Consider the following 15,801-nt stretch of genomic DNA (forward strand, 5'->3'; position numbering starts at 1 on the left):
AATATTTATCAATTTGTATTAATAAATTATAGTAACGATACGTAAGAACGCATTGGGGTCTAAGGCAATCGTGTTATAAATTAATAGAAATGCTCTCTTTTGTATACATCAAAAGGCACATCGTCCACAACAAATTACTTGTCATCATACTTTTAACATGACTGAATTGATTTTATGAGATGTCTTACTTTCTCTGTTTGCATCAATTAGAGGATAAATGAATGTCAATTAATATTTAATTTACAATTTACCAGGTGCAAAAGATAAGGAACTACTTGGAGGCTAATGGTTTGCCTTGCTGGGCAGATTTGAGTGTTCGGGGGCAATCACAGATGAGCACTCGTTCATCTTTTGCCTTCGATTTGGCTACAGAAACATTGCAAGGGCAAATACAAAGAAATATGAAGGTAAGAAAATAAATAAATAATAAAAAATACAGCAAATGTGATTCAAAGCCTACCTTTACCAGAAATCTAGGGGATTCTCCCATCGGGCGGCTATGTGCCGACGCTCGCGTAAAAACGGGAGTGTTTTTTCGGGCCACAGTGGGGTAGCAGGGCTCTGGAGCGGCCCACGCCGCTCCAGCTGCCGATTCCTGCGTGAACCCAGCGCCGCGGGGTCTGCGCATGCGTAGTTGGCCCGGCTTCCACTACATCCTCTGGGAGCGTGTTCCAGGCAACCACCACTCTCTGTGTGAAAAGCTTACCCTGCACATCGCCCTTAAACGTTCCCCCTCCCTCCCACCTTGAACCTGTGCCCCCTTGTAGTTGACACTGCTACCCCTGGGGAAAAGTCTCTGACTATCCACCCTGTCTATGCCTCTCATAATTGTGTAGACCTCTATCAGTTCTCCCATCAGCCTCTGACTTTCCAGTGAAAACAATCCTATTTTATTCAACCTCGCATAGCCAACACCCTCGAGATCAGGCAAAATCCTGGTGAACCTTCTTTCCACTCTCTCCAAAGCTTCCAAGTCCTTCTGATAATGTGGTGACCAGAACTGCATGCAATATTCCAAATGTAGCCGAACCAGGTTTTATGCAGCTGCAACATGATTTTCCAACTCTTGTACTCAATGCCCCGGCTGATGAAGACAAGCATGCCAGATGCCTACTTAGTTTGAAGGCAGCCACAGGGGCTGCAGAGTCAGAAGGCACCCCCACACCCCCAGCCATCACACAGGGAAACATGGCGCCGGCCATGCTGGACCAAGTAGCACCCCACAGCCACCCTCTGGCCAGCCCCCACCAGTCCACCCAGCCCTAGCAGAAGCCCCTGGCCAGCGGCACGGATCTCGGTTGAGTGTGGTGGCGCTGGACACTGTGCACAGTCAGCATGCCAGGTTCCAGACTGCTGGGACCACACGCGGCCCGTGCCGTCGGGAACGTGGCACATTGGAGGCGGAGCATTGGGTGGCGCCAATTTGGAGGGGGCGAAGCATCGCTAACCAGCCTCAAACCAGCGCCTGCCCCTATTCCAGCATCAGAAGCCATTCTCCGCCCGATCTCGTTTCCGGTTTCGGCACTGGGCTACGGAGAATCACGCCCCTCATCTGATGCTCTTCTAATTTCACTCGGCCCAAGTGGCTAATGTAATGCCAGAATCCCAAATTTGTGTAATGAATGTCTAGGATGTGTCTGTACAAAGAACAAAGAACAAAGAACAAAGAAATGTACAGCACAGGAACAGGCCCTTCGGCCCTCCAAGCCCGTGCCGACCATACTGCCCGACTAAACTACAATCTTCTACACTTCCTGGGTCCGTATCCTTCTATTCCCATCCTATTCATATATTTGTCAAGATGCCCCTTAAATGTCCCTATCGTCCCTGCCTCCACTACCTCCTCCGGTAGTGAGTTCCAGGCACCCACTACCCTCTGCGTAAAAAACTTGCCTCGTACATCTACTCTAAACTTTGCCCCTCTCACCTTAAACCTATGCCCCCTAGTAATTGACCCCTCTACCCTGGGGAAAAGCCTCTGACTATCCACTCTGTCTATGCCCCTCATAATTTTGTATACCTCTATCAGGTCGCCCCTCAACCTCCTTCGTTCCAGTGAGAACAAACCGAGTTTATTCAATCGCTCCTCATAGCTTATGCCCTCCATACCAGGCAACATTCTGGTAAATCTCTTCTGCACCCTCTCTAAAGCCTCCACATCCTTCTGGTAGTGTGGCGACCAGAATTGAACACTATACTCCAAGTGTGGCCTAACTAAGGTTCTATACAGCTGCAACATGACTTGCCAATTCTTATACTCAATGCCCCGGCCAATGAAGGCAAGCATGCCGTATGCCTTCTTGACTACCTTCTCCACCTGTGTGGCCCCTTTCAGTGATCTGTGGACCTGTACTCCTAGATCTCTTTGACTTTCAATACTCTTGAGGGTTCTACCATTCACTGTATATTCCCTACCTGCATTAGCCCTTCCAAAATGCATTACCTCACATTTGTCCAGGTTAAACTCCATCTGCCATCTCTCCGCCCAAGTCTCCAGACAATCTAAATCCTGCTGTATCCTCAGACAGTCCTCATCGCTATCCGCAATTCCACCAACCTTTGTGTCGTCTGCAAACTTACTAATCAGACCAGTTACATTTTCCTCCAAATCATTTATATATACTACAAAGAGCAAAGGTCCCAGCACTGATCCCTGTGGAACACCACTGGTCACAGCCCTCCAATTAGAAAAGCATCCCTCCATTGCTACCCTCTGCCTTCTATGGCCTAGCCAGTTCTGTATCCACCTTGCCAGTTCACCCCTGATCCCGTGTGACTTCACCTTTTGTACTAGTCTACCATGAGGGACCTTGTCAAAGGCCTTACTGAAGTCCATATAGACAACATCTACTGCCCTACCTGCATCAATCATCTTAGTGGCCTCCTCGAAAAACTCTATCAAGTTAGTGAGACACGACCTCCCCTTCACAAAACCGTGCTGCCTCTCACTAATACGTCCATTTGCTTCCAAATGGGAGTAGATCCTGTCTCGAAGAATTCTCTCCAGTAATTTCCCTACCACTGAAGTAAGGCTCACCGGCCTGTAGTTCCCGGGATTATCCCTGCCACCCTTCTTAAACAGAGGAACAACATTGGCTATTCTCCAGTCCTCCGGGACATCCCCTGAAGACAGCGAGGATCCAAAGATTTCTGTCAAGGCCTCAGCAATTTCCTCTCCAGCCTCCTTCAGTATTCTGGGGTAGATCCCATCCGGCCCTGGGGACTTATCTACCTTAATATTTTTTAAGACACCCAACACCTCGTCTTTTTGGATCACAATGTGACCCAGGCTATCTACACCCCCTTCTCCAGACTCAACATCTACCAATTCCTTCTCTTTGGTGAATACTGATGCAAAGTATTCATTTAGTACCTCGCCCATTTCCTCTGGCTCCACACATAGATTCCCTTGCCTATCCTTCAGTGGGCCAACCCTTTCCCTGGCTACCCTCTTGCTTTTTATGTAAGTGTAAAAAGCCTTGGGATTTTCCTTAACCCTATTTGCCAATGACTTTTCATGACCCCTTCTAGCCCTCCTGACTCCTTGCTTAAGTTCCTTCCTACTTTCCTTATATGCCACACAGGCTTCGTCTGTTCCCAGCCTTTTAGCCCTGACAAATGCCTCCTTTTTCTTTTTGACGAGGCCTACAATATCACTCGTCATCCAAGGTTCCCGAAAATTGCCGTATTTATCTTTCTTCCTCACAGGAACATGCCTGTCCTGTATTCCTTTCAACTGACACTTGAAAGCCTCCCACATGTCAGATGTTGATTTGCCCTCAAACATCCGCCCCCAATCTATGTTCTTCAGTTCCCGCCTAATATTGTTATAATTAGCCTTCCCCCAATTTAGCACATTCATCCTCGGACCACTCTTATCCTTGTCCACCAGTACTTTAAAACTTACTGAATTGTGGTCACTGTTACCAAAATGCTCCCCTACTGAAACATCTACCACCTGGCCGGGCTCATTCCCCAATACCAGGTCCAGTACCGCCCCTTCCCTAGTTGGACTGTTTACATATTGTTTTAAGAAGCCCTCCTGGATGCTCCTTACAAACTCTGCCCCGTCTAAGCCCCTGGCACTAAGTGAGTCCCAGTCAATATTGGGGAAGTTGAAGTCTCCCATCACCACAACCCTGTTGTTTTTACTCTTTTCCAAAATCTGTCTACCTATCTGCTCCTCTATCTCCCGCTGGCTGTTGGGAGGCCTGTAGTATACCCCCAACATTGTGACTGCACCCTTCTTATTCCTGATCTCTACCCATATAGCCTCACTGCCCTCTGAGGTGTCCTCTCGCTGTATAGCTGTGATACTCTCCTGAACAAGTAGCGCAACTCCGCCTCCCCTTTTACATCCCCCTCTATCCCGCCTGAAACATCTAAATCCTGGAACGTTTAGCTGCCAATCCTGCCCTTCCCTCAACCAGGTCTCTGTAATGGCAACAACATCATAGTTCCAAGTAGTAATCCAAGCTCTAAGTTCATCTGCCTTACCCGTAATGCTCCTTGCATTAAAACATATGCACTTCAGGCCACCAGACCCGCTGTGTTCAGCAACTTCTCCCCGTCTGCGCTGCCTCAGAGCCACACTGTCCCTATTCCCTAGTTCTCCCTCAATGCTCTCACCTTCTGACCTATTGCTCCCGTGCCCACCCCCCTGCCATACTAGTTTAAACCCTCCCGTGTGACACTAGCAAACCTCGCGGCCAGGATATTTATGCCTCTCCGGTTTAGATGCAACCCGTCCATCTTATACAGGTCACACCTGCCCCGGAAGAGCTCCCAGTGGTCCAGATAACAGAAACCCTCCCTCCTACACCAGCTGTTTAGCCACGTGTTTGTCTGCTCTATCTTCCTATTTCTAGCCTCACTGGCACGTGGCACAGGGAGTAATCCCGAGATTACAACCCTCGAGGTCCTGTCTTTTAACTTTCTGCCTAGCTCCCTGAACTCCTGCTGCAGGACCTCATGCCCCTTCCTGCCTATGTCGTTAGTACCAATATGTACAACGACCTCTGCCTGTTTGCCCTCCCCCTTCAGGATTCCCTCTACCCGTTCGGAGACATCCTGGACCCTGGCACCAGGGAGGCAACATACCATCCTGGAGTCTCTTTCACGTCCACAGAAGCGCCTATCTGTGCCCCTGACTATAGAGTCCCCTATAACTATTACTCTTCTGCGCTTTGACCCTCCCTTCTGAACATCAGAGCCAGCCGTGGTGCCACTGCTCTGGCTGCTGCTGTTTTCCCCTGATAGGCTATCCCCCCCGACAGTATCCAAAGGGGTAGATTTACTCCGAGAAAAAGCAAGCATGAAGTTGCAAGATGGGTCCTGCAGAAGCATTATTTAAAGGTCCAAGCACCGTAATGTGAGCGAAGTTAAAGTTTGGGAAATTTTTCAATTGTAAATTATTCCAAAGTGCTCTGGGGTGTTTTTGGTGGGTTCCAGGATTTTCTGGAGGCGGGTACTGCTTACGCGATGGGGGTGCGGTGGGGGATCATTTATGTCCGGCCTGGCTGCAGGCAGCTCATGCCTGAATGATTCACCCTGTGCTGATTCCAACACTATGAAAATATGTGCAGTGCCCATATCTGATCTGGTGGCTGTTAGAGCCACCTCAAGTGACAATGTTTCTTTGTTAATGTGTGCTACTGCTCTCTTTCCTTTCCCCAGGATACTTGTGGCTGAGTAGCTGGCAACCTTTGGGACCCTGAGAACAGCAACTCAGAAGGGGAAGATCAGTGTGAGGGAGAGGATGGCTGACGGGGACAGGAGTGGGTGGAGAAGAGGGGCTGGAGGTGTGATAGTTGGGGGGGGGGGGGGGGGCAGTTAGTGGAGTGAATGGCGCTGGTTGGAGAGGAAGGCAAGAGGTCCATGGTCACGCCATCAGCAGTTTGTTCATCATATCAGACAGCTTGGAATTGAGACATAAGACAGGAATATACGGCTATCCTCAATGCCCTCAGTGGTCGTGGGTGCTACGGCACAGTCTCAGCTGGCCCATGGTGTGGTGAAACATCTCCTCTGTCAGACGTGGGAGAAGCTGGCATTGTGCCCCTCACCATCTTTGCTCTGCGCGGTTATTCACAGAGGTACAGACTTGTTACAGCACAGGAGGAGGCCCTTCAGCCCATCTTATCTGCCCCTACCACTGACCTCTCATAACCCTGCACATTCTGCCTTTTCCAGTAACAGACTAATTCCCTTTTGAATGCCTTGACTGAACCTTCCTCACCACACTCTCCAGGCCTCAGCCCTCTCTGTGTTAAAAAAACTTTTCCTCATGGCGCTATTGCTTCTTTTGCCAATTACTTTCACCCTGTTCACACTGTTGCTCTTTTATAACCACAGTGTGTTTAACTCGTGTGATCATTGGACAAATGATCACACAAGTTGTTCAATACAATAATAGTTTATTTGACACACACACCAAGATTGTTTACTTAATTAATCACAAGTTCATGCACATTGGACTATAACTAACACGCTTAAACAACCTTAACTTAACTTCTAGGTGACTGGCAAATACAGAGTAGATAAGGCCTTAACTGGTTCCAGTAGTCTGGCGGAGGCTGTAGTTATTGGAGGTAGTCTGTGTTTGGTTGGCATTCTTTGGTGGATGGCGTGAGCCCTTGAACTTGGCTGATGTTAGTAGCTGCCATGCTGCAGTCGAAGAGCGCGAGTGATGGCCTGCGCAGTTCCTTTTATCTTACTATCTTTCGCTCCCTTTTGGGCGGTCCCAGGTGAAGGTCCAATGGATCCATAGCCCTAATCGATCCTGAACAATTAGGGGCGACACCTTGATGGCTGGGCAGGTCCCGGTCGGACATGGCCGTGAGTGTCCAAGGCACGTAAGCCCTCCCAAATAAGGAAAGCAGGCATCGCTGAGTCTGCCACTTATTGTCAGTTTCTACCTGGAGCCCATTGTCCCGGGAAGACCTCCAAATGGCCTTTTGCAGGTGTGAGTTTCTGCCCAAAGTCTGGGCTGCAATTTGTATATTTGAAAACTGCAGCCTGTCTGTGTCCTAGCTTGGCCAACTCTTTGCGGGCTGCCATTTTAGACGGCCATAACTCCAGTTCTTGATCCTTTCATGAGAAAAAAATTCACAGTTACATGTTTCAGATGGATCCAGTAAATTATTATTTAAATGTGCAACGTAAAAGTACGCAAGCATAATTATGTCATTCAGAAACAATTGAATTTGTGACTGAAAAAAACACTTATCCATCCAGAGTGCATCTAAATCATTGTCTCCTTGTGGAAAAAAATGAAACAGAAAGTTTCATAAAAGAAAAAGATTTGTGACAGACCTTAATATGTTGAAGAGTGAGAACAGCAAAGAGGGATTTACTCTGAAAGTAAAAAACAATTCTCAGGACTGAGGAAACAGAACAAGTAGAGATCTTGGAATGCGGAATAGAAAGCAATTGGAAAAACATGAGAGAGTACGTGACATGCTTCAAGAAATGTCACCAAAGCAGATAAGAAAAATAGACAAAGGGTGGATGATAGATGAGATACCCGCAATGATAGCAGAAAGGCAAAAGAAAAGAAAAACATCAGATTGTGACGATATTGAAAAGGAAATTAAGAATGCACACAGACGGGCTCAAAACAGATGGTACAATGAGATGTGTGATAAAGTATTAGAACTGGAAAGAATTCACAAAGTGAGAGTTATGTACCAGAAGATGAAATCTATGGCAGATGGAAAAAAAGCGAGAACAACAGATAGTGGGAGCTTAAAAGTCAAAGAATTTGACTGAGTTGAAAAGATGCTGTTTTTTTTAATCTCAACACTGCCGGGCCAGACACATGCAGAAAAATAGCTCAAGTTACTGAACCTGATCACCTCTCCTGCCAGTGATCATGAGTCCAAATTACAAAATTACAAGATCTGGAATGAGTTAGTACTAAATGTGGCAAACTCATTCGAGCTGACAGTTACAGTGGCTGTTGTGGGGAATAAAAAGATTTTGTGCTGATGCAGTCATTTTCCCTTTGAGGCTTGGATCAAGATGCACTGCTGGGTCAAAATGAAAGTCACCAAAGTCCCAGAGGATCATAGGCTGCTCCCCTCCTTTTTGAGAGAGAGAGAGCTGACTGGGGGTGATTTAACCAGAGAATCGCCACAGCTCAGACAAGGCATAAGGTTTAGAAGGCGAGGCCTTCATGGATAACTTCAACCGGTACAGCAATGGAACCCGCACTGCTGGTATAGCTCTGCATCACAAACCGTCTGTCCTGCCAGCCGAGCTAAACCGGCCCCCGTAACATAATAGCTTGTGTCTCGGTGCAGCTTAGAGATTGGCGGATCGACAGCTGACAGGATTTTCTCACTTTGGTAGTCACAGGAGAAGTGTTGTGAGCAGCACAGACCATTCTAAATTGCCTTCATAATCTAACACGGTCTTTGATCACACTCACATAGGCAGACTCTTCAAACTGCTAAGGAAAATTGGATGCTCTACCGTACTCTTGGGCACCACTTCTTCTTTCCACGTGAACATGCAGAGTGTCTTCAGTTACAGTGGAACATTGGGGAAAAAGAGGCTGTGCCAACTCTCTTAAGCATTATTATTCTGCATGTTGCTATTGTACACTTTCAGTGAGTACTAAAGTGCATAATGTCTTGGCATGTGAGGTGATGTTTGCTGATCTCGCTGTTCTGACATCCCATGTTGAAGTTCACTTGCAGCAGATTGTAACTTAGGTCTCCTGGGCCTGCAAGGAGTTTGGACTGACAGACAGCATCAGGGAAACCAACGTTATGGGCCAGAACGTAGAGGCTCCATCTTCTATCAACATTGACAACCTTACTCTGGAAATCGTCTGCAGGGTTCACAGTGATCGTGCCTGTAAGAAGCTGCTGTGAGAGAAAGATTTAACACTACAAACAGCCGTTAACATTTACACGTTAACGAACAGTCAGAAAAGAGCAGCAGAGACTTTAGACGGGAATCAGAAATTTTCCTGATGCAAGGCGAGGCCTACCCCAACTGCAGTGGCCATGAACCTCAGAACCGAACAGCATGTTTCATGTATGGTAAACACTGCAATAAATGTGGCAAGTGGAATCATTTCACAAGACGCTGCAGATCGAAACCAAAGCAGCATTTCTCTGCCACCAGCCATTCTGCTGTAGGTCAGTTCGCCAAGGGTAGGAACATCAGCAAGGTGGAGCTCAGCCAAAGCAGTGAGAGCTCTGAGCCACCAATAACACTCTGTTGTGAGAGTGTTGACACTGCCACAGAGAAGGGTGAGGCCTTCACCACCCTCAGCATGATTTGCTGCAACACAAGACTGAAGGTAAAGATTGACATTGGAGCAACATGCCCAGCCGAATGTGACGGGAACTTGACCATACGCAGCACCGGACCCCAATACTCAGGTGGACCTTGTGGCTTATGGTGGTCAAACCACCGCAATGAAGGTGCGGCCACTCGCCACTGCACACAGAGCACTTTCAAGTTTCATATAGTTAACCAGAATGTAAGGCCACTACTGGGTCTTTGAGACAGCATTACACTGGGGCTCATTAAACTTGGTCCAAAGCTGTATGTTTTACAGCACCAGACCCCAACTGTAATACCACTGATAAGCTACCAGTTATATATTATTTGAGACCAAATAATTCGGTACCACCAACAATCTGTGCTCCAAGAAGATTACCAGTAACCATGAAGCAGAAAGTAGTTAATGAGCTGCTTTTGATGACAGCTCTTCATGTCATAACTCTGATAGATGAGGTCACAGAATGGTTTTCAGCAATGATGGCCACAGGAAAAAAAGATGGCATGGTCAGGAAAGCGTTGACACGGGGAGGCATGTGGTGCAATGGTTAGCATTGGGACTGCGGCGCTGAGGACCCGGGTTCGAATCCCGGCCCTGGGTCACTGTCCGTGTGGAGTTTGCACACTCTCCCCATGTCTGCGTGGGTTTCACCCCCACAACCCAAAGATGTGCAGGTTAGGTGGATTGGCCACGCTAAATTGCCCCTTAATTGGAAAAAAAAAAATTGGGTACTCTAAATTTATTTTAAAAAAGGAAAGCGTTGACACAGTGCACATGAAAAAGGTGCTGCTCAGACCTCATCACCCTATAAACACAGTGATGTGGAGATGCCGGCCTTGGACTGGGGTGAGCACAGTAAGGAGTCTTACAACACCAGGTTAAATTCCAACAGGTTTGTTTCGATGTCACTAGCTTTCGGAGCGCTGCTCCTTCCTCAGGTGAATGAAGAGGTAAACACAGTGGAACAGTTGATAGCAGACATGCCAAATGCTAAGATTTTCAGCATTCTGGATGCAAAATGGGGGTTTTGGCATATCGTGCAAGATGAAGAACACTTGAAACTCACCACATTCCTCATAGCGCTGGGGACCCGCGTTCAATCCTGGCCCCGGTTCACTGTCCGTGTGGAGTTTGCACATTCTCTCTATGTCTGTGTGGGTCGCACCCCCACAACCCAAAGATGTGCAGGGTAGGTTGATTGGACATGCTAAATTGTCCCTTAATTGGAATAAATGTAAAAAAAGAAAGAAACTTACCACATTCATGACTCTGGTAGGCAGATATTGTTTTCTTTGTATGCTCTATGCGATCTCCACTGGCATCGAGGTCGTCCAGCGCTGCATTGAACAACTCTTTACAGGCCAACCTTGCAAAACCATCATCGGCGCCATCCTGGCTTGGGGTTGTGCTATGCAAGAACATAATGCATGCCTTGGCTTCTCCTCAACAGAATCAGGACCATGCAGCTGAAGCTTAACCCTACAAAATGCAGATTCAGGGTCAATTAGATTCCTTACTCACAGGCAAAGATATAAAGCCCGATCCAGACGAGATAAGGGCTATAGGAAAGATGGCCATCCACATGGATAAGCATGCTTTTCAGTGCTTTCTTGGTGTGACACATAATCTTTCTAAGTTATTCCTTGTTATAGCGAGGTTGCTGAAGCACTTCATCAGCTCCTCTACCACGATATTGAATGGTCCTCGCAAGAGCACCACACAGCAATCTTCAATAGACTCAATCAATCACTCTCAGTCCCACTGGTGTTACAATACCTTGATGCCCAAGCAGACACCTCCCAGCACAAGCTGGTGCAGTCTGCATCCATCATGGCAGGTGTATCTCTCCCTTCTCACCTTAAACCTATGCCCTCTAGTTTTAGACTCCCCAACCTTTGAGAAAAGATGTTGACTATCTATATCTACGGCTCTCATTAATTTATAGACCTCTACAAGATCACCCCTAAGCCTCAAAAGCTACAGGGAAAAGAGTCCCAGTTTATCCAGCCTCTCCTTATAACTCAATCAAGTCCCGGTAAATCTTTTCTACACTCTTTCTAGTTTAATAATATCCTTTCTATAATAGGGTGACCAGAGCTATACACAGTATTCCAAATGTGGCCTTATTAATGTCTTGTACAATTTCAACAAGACATCCCAACTCCTGTATTCAATGTTCTGACCAATGAAACTAAGCATGCCAAATGCCTTCTTCACTATTCTGTCCACCCGTGACTCCACTTTCAAGGAGCTCTGAATCTGTACTCCTAGATCTCTTTTTGTTCTGTAACTGTCCCCCAACACCCTACCATTAACTGAGTAGGTCCTGTCCCTATTCGATCTACCAAAATGCATCACCTCACATTTACCTAAATTAAACTCCATCTGTCATTCATCAGCCCACGAGCCCAATTGATCAAGATCCCGTTGCAATCCTAGATAACCTTCTTCCCTGCCCACTACGCCACCAATCTTGGTATCATCTGCAAACTTACTAACCATGCCTGCTAAATTCTCATCCAAACCATTAATATAAATAACAAATAAAATTGGACCCAGCGCTGATCCCTGAGGCACACTACAGGCCCCCAGTTTGAAAAACAGCACTCTACAACCTCCCTGAACTGCCCTCATCTACCTTCTTGGTTCAAGAAACTCAATCAAATTTGTGAGACATGGGGCTGGATTCTCCGGTCACTGATGCCAAAATCGAGTTTGGCGATTGGCCTGAGAATCACAGTTCCTGACCAAATGCTACACCCCCGACCGGCCTAATTTCCTCCCCCTTCCCCCATTTCCCCGTTCCCCTTTCACATCCCCCTTCCCGCCATGAGAGATATTCATTTAGGATCTCACCCATCTCTTGCGGATCTGCACATGGTCCCAAAATGATCCCTCATTAACACCTCTGTCACCTGCACGTTCTTATTTCCCATTCTCAGCTACATCCTGGGGCAGTCGGACATCCCAAGCCTTTTTGAGCACCACGCCAGGATGGCAGGTTGGCTCTTGGGTGATAAGGTGTACCCGCTGAGGACCTGGCTCAAGACCCCGGTGCAGAGGCCGGTGACCAATGCAGAGACCCAATACAATGAGGCCCATGAGGCCATCAGCGTAGTCATTGAGCGGTGCATCGGACTCCTCAAACTGCGGTTCCATTGCCTCAACCACTCTGGTGGTGCAATGCAGTATGCCCCCCAGAGGGTCACCCGCTTTGTCGTGGTTTGCTGTGCCCACCACAACCTGGCACAGCAGCGTGACAACCTGCTGGAGATGGAGGAATATGTAGCCACCTCCAAAGAGGAGGACAATGAGGCGGTGGACCAGGAAGAGCTTGAGAATGAGCCCGGGATGGACCCGCAGAACCAACCCGAGGATGGAGGACAAGTGGAAGCGGTGAGGGTCCGACAAGCCTGGAGAGCCAGGGAGGCCCTCAACCTCGACCGCTTCACATAGGACACGGTCTCACCCGCCATCCTCTCCCCTCCCTCTCTTTCCTCCCCCTTCTCCCATTTCCCCATTCCCCTTTCCCATCCCACTTCCCGCCATTTCCCCCCTCCCCCACTCACCCTGTTCCACCCTCCCAGGGTCTATGTAACATCACTCCAGGGTGATGAGACTGTGTGGCCACTGTAAGCGGGTCACTGTCCAGGGCAAGGGGGGTGAACATAACCTGCTGTGAGCTCAGCGCTGGTGCTCCTCAATCTATGTCATAGTCTGACTCCTGCCTGTCTGCTGAGTGCTCGCTCACACCCATCACTGCACATGGTGTGCCTGGGTAGCTGAGGTAGGGGAGACATCCAGGACCTCCATGCCCAGAGGCTTGGGAAAGCGGATTGATGATTGGCCCGCATTGGGGAAGAAAGTGCCAGAGGCGACATATTTCTCAAGTGCAACATTTTTTAATGCTGTACATATATGACCCCCAACTGCCCTTGTCCCTCGATGGTGGCGCCACATATTCCCCACCCTTTCCACCCTCATAGCACTCTTACCCCCCTTGACCCCTTACCCTCCAGTGCCCTCTCAGTGATCCTCAATCTGCTTAGCCTTCCGTGCTCTACCACTACGCCCAGCTGTGTCCCCAGGATGCACATCAGAGGTGGAGGCAGCCTTTTACCTACCACATCCCGTAGTCTTCGATGCCCTTGACAGGCATTCTCTGGAGTCACTGGGCCCTGGCAAACTTGCCGGTGGCACATGCCCCGCCATACCACCCTGTTCTGCCTCCGAGATGCGCCAAAGTCAGGGGTTATGTCTCGGGGGAGCTGGTGGCCGCCGTCACCATTCCATATTGTGGCTCCGGGTTGGCACCCAGTACCCCCTCCTCGTCAGTGCCCACAGAGCCCTGTGGTTCACCTGGGGATGAAAGAGCAACTTGCTACCCCTTATAGAAAGACTATGACCTCTTGTTCTATAAAGCTGGTTAGAGATGTTCCTCAGATGGCACTGGGCAGGCAACACACCATGTAGGACTCTCGGTCCTGCTTACAAAGGGTGCTATTAATTCCCAGCGGGAGCAAAAATCAGGTGCAACTCAGCTCCGGTGGGAGAAGAGAATGGCACCCACTTTATTGGTGTACTTTCTTTGTAAGACACATTTGAGCTTTTAAATTATGCCGAGTAATGTCCTTGTTCCCAAAATCAACTCCGCTTAATTTTAAGAGCCTCCTTAATGACCCACAATAGGCACAAACTTTCAATGTTGATTAATTTGTTCTGGCGAGTTTAGTGGCCATGGTTGATTCTTGGGCGATGTTTTATATATATATATATTTTTAATTTAGAGTACCCAATTCATTTTTTCCAATTAAGGGGTGATTTTAGCATGGCCAATCCACCTGCCCTGCACATCTTTGGGTTGTGGGGCGAAACCCACCCAAACACGGAGAGATTGTGCAAACTGCACACGGACACTGACCCAGAGCCAGGATCGAACCTGGAACCTCGGTGCCGTGAGGTAGCAGTGCTAACCACTGCGCCATCGTGCTGCCCAGGGCGATGTTTTATAAACCGATAAAACAGATTCAGAAATTCTAACCTTCATTCTCAGCCTCGCGGTCCTGGAAACTCAATCGGCGGAGGATCAGGCATTCGGACAAAATCAAGGTTCTCGCCCGATGTTGAACTGAAAGCTGTACGTCCCTCGCTGGTAGCGCCAACAAGATTTGTGCCCTGCACCAGCGATGGCATGCAAAACAGGCATTAGCCTGCATTTACAATTCAGTACCGCACCTGACCCAGTATGCAGCATGATGGTACAATGGTGAGTAATTCTGCCTCAAAGTGCCAGGGAGCCTTGGGTGACTGTCTGTGTGGAGCCTGGACGTTCTCCCCATAACTGCACGGGTTTCATCTGGGTGCTCCAGTTTCCTCCCACAGTCCAAAGATGTTCAGGTTAGGTGGATTGGCCATACTAAATTGCCCCTTAGTGTCCAGTGATGTGTAGGTTGGGTGGAGTTACAGGGTTAGGGTAGGGGAGACGGCCGGTGCAGACCAGATGGGCCAAATGGCCTCCTTCTGCACTGTAGGGATTCTATGCTCCTCACCTCTGTGATTCTCTGCTCTTTTCAAATAGTTCCCAGGTACCAGGGTGGTACTGCCAAGGGTCAGGGCCTGAGGGGAGGAGGAGACATGCCCATGAACGGAGGGTGGGTGGGGTATGAAGGGTGGGAGGGGTGCAGGGCAGGTAAGGAGGGACCTCTGGGAGATTGAGGGGGGTGGAGGGTGGGGTCCTGGAAGGTGGTGGGAGAGCCAGACAAGGCGAGCTCTCAGGGACACCATAATGGGGTGTCCTCACTTGGGGTGTGTGGGGTGGTGCCCATGTGTGTGGGAGGTGATATTGTCCATGTGTGAGGGGTGTGGGGGACCCTCAAGCTCACTTAGAGATCAAGGTGCCCTTTCAAAATGACAGCCCGATCTCTGAGGAACCAGTTTGGCCAAAGGATTCAGCACCCCAGTGATGAAAATAATTCTAGGGGTTGGATTTCCGACCACTCCGCCGCGTGTTTTCTGGCGGCAGAGGCGGCCCGCCAACGGGATTTACTGGTCACACCGTTGTCAACGGGATTTCCCAGTGACCGCACCCCTCGTCACCCGGAAACCTATGCGTTGCTGTGGGACCAGAATGTCCCACCGGCATGAACAGCTTGTAAATCCTGCCCGAAGTGTGGGCTAAACCGGTGGGAAACGCCTCAGGGCCCCAAAAAGTGACTAATGTGTTTGATAGCAGTGGGAAACTCGCCGGCAGTGCCAACGGGAAACTCCCAGCAAAACCCATCACAAATGACACTTCGGAACATTTCCAATAATTGCGCCCTTAGTTTCTCAAACAGATAATTCTGCCCTCTATGTTAAAATTCCACATTTCTTTGTGCTGTTCGTACAGGTTTGGGCAATTTGTGGCAAAAAATAAGACAATGCAGCAAAAAGCATCGTGAGCAAGAATTTATTACAGGTGGTAGCTAAAGCAGACACTATTATATCATTGCAGGGAAAATTCT

General features: G+C 48.5%; 1 protein-coding gene across 2 annotated transcripts in view; it reads left to right on the forward strand.

Annotated features, from left to right (window-relative positions):
- LOC140386014 (uncharacterized) overlaps positions 1-15,801 on the forward strand; it is a 275,014-nt gene that overhangs the window by 233,668 nt on the left and 25,545 nt on the right. For both annotated transcript variants that reach the window (XM_072468629.1, XM_072468630.1), the window contains exon 3: positions 255-407. In XM_072468629.1, coding sequence (XP_072324730.1) covers positions 255-407 — 153 coding nt within the window. The remainder of the gene's footprint in view (positions 1-254; positions 408-15,801) is intronic.

The sequence above is a fragment of the Scyliorhinus torazame genome, chromosome 11 (assembly GCF_047496885.1).
Source record: "Scyliorhinus torazame isolate Kashiwa2021f chromosome 11, sScyTor2.1, whole genome shotgun sequence".
NCBI classification, from domain to species: domain Eukaryota; kingdom Metazoa; phylum Chordata; class Chondrichthyes; order Carcharhiniformes; family Scyliorhinidae; genus Scyliorhinus; species Scyliorhinus torazame.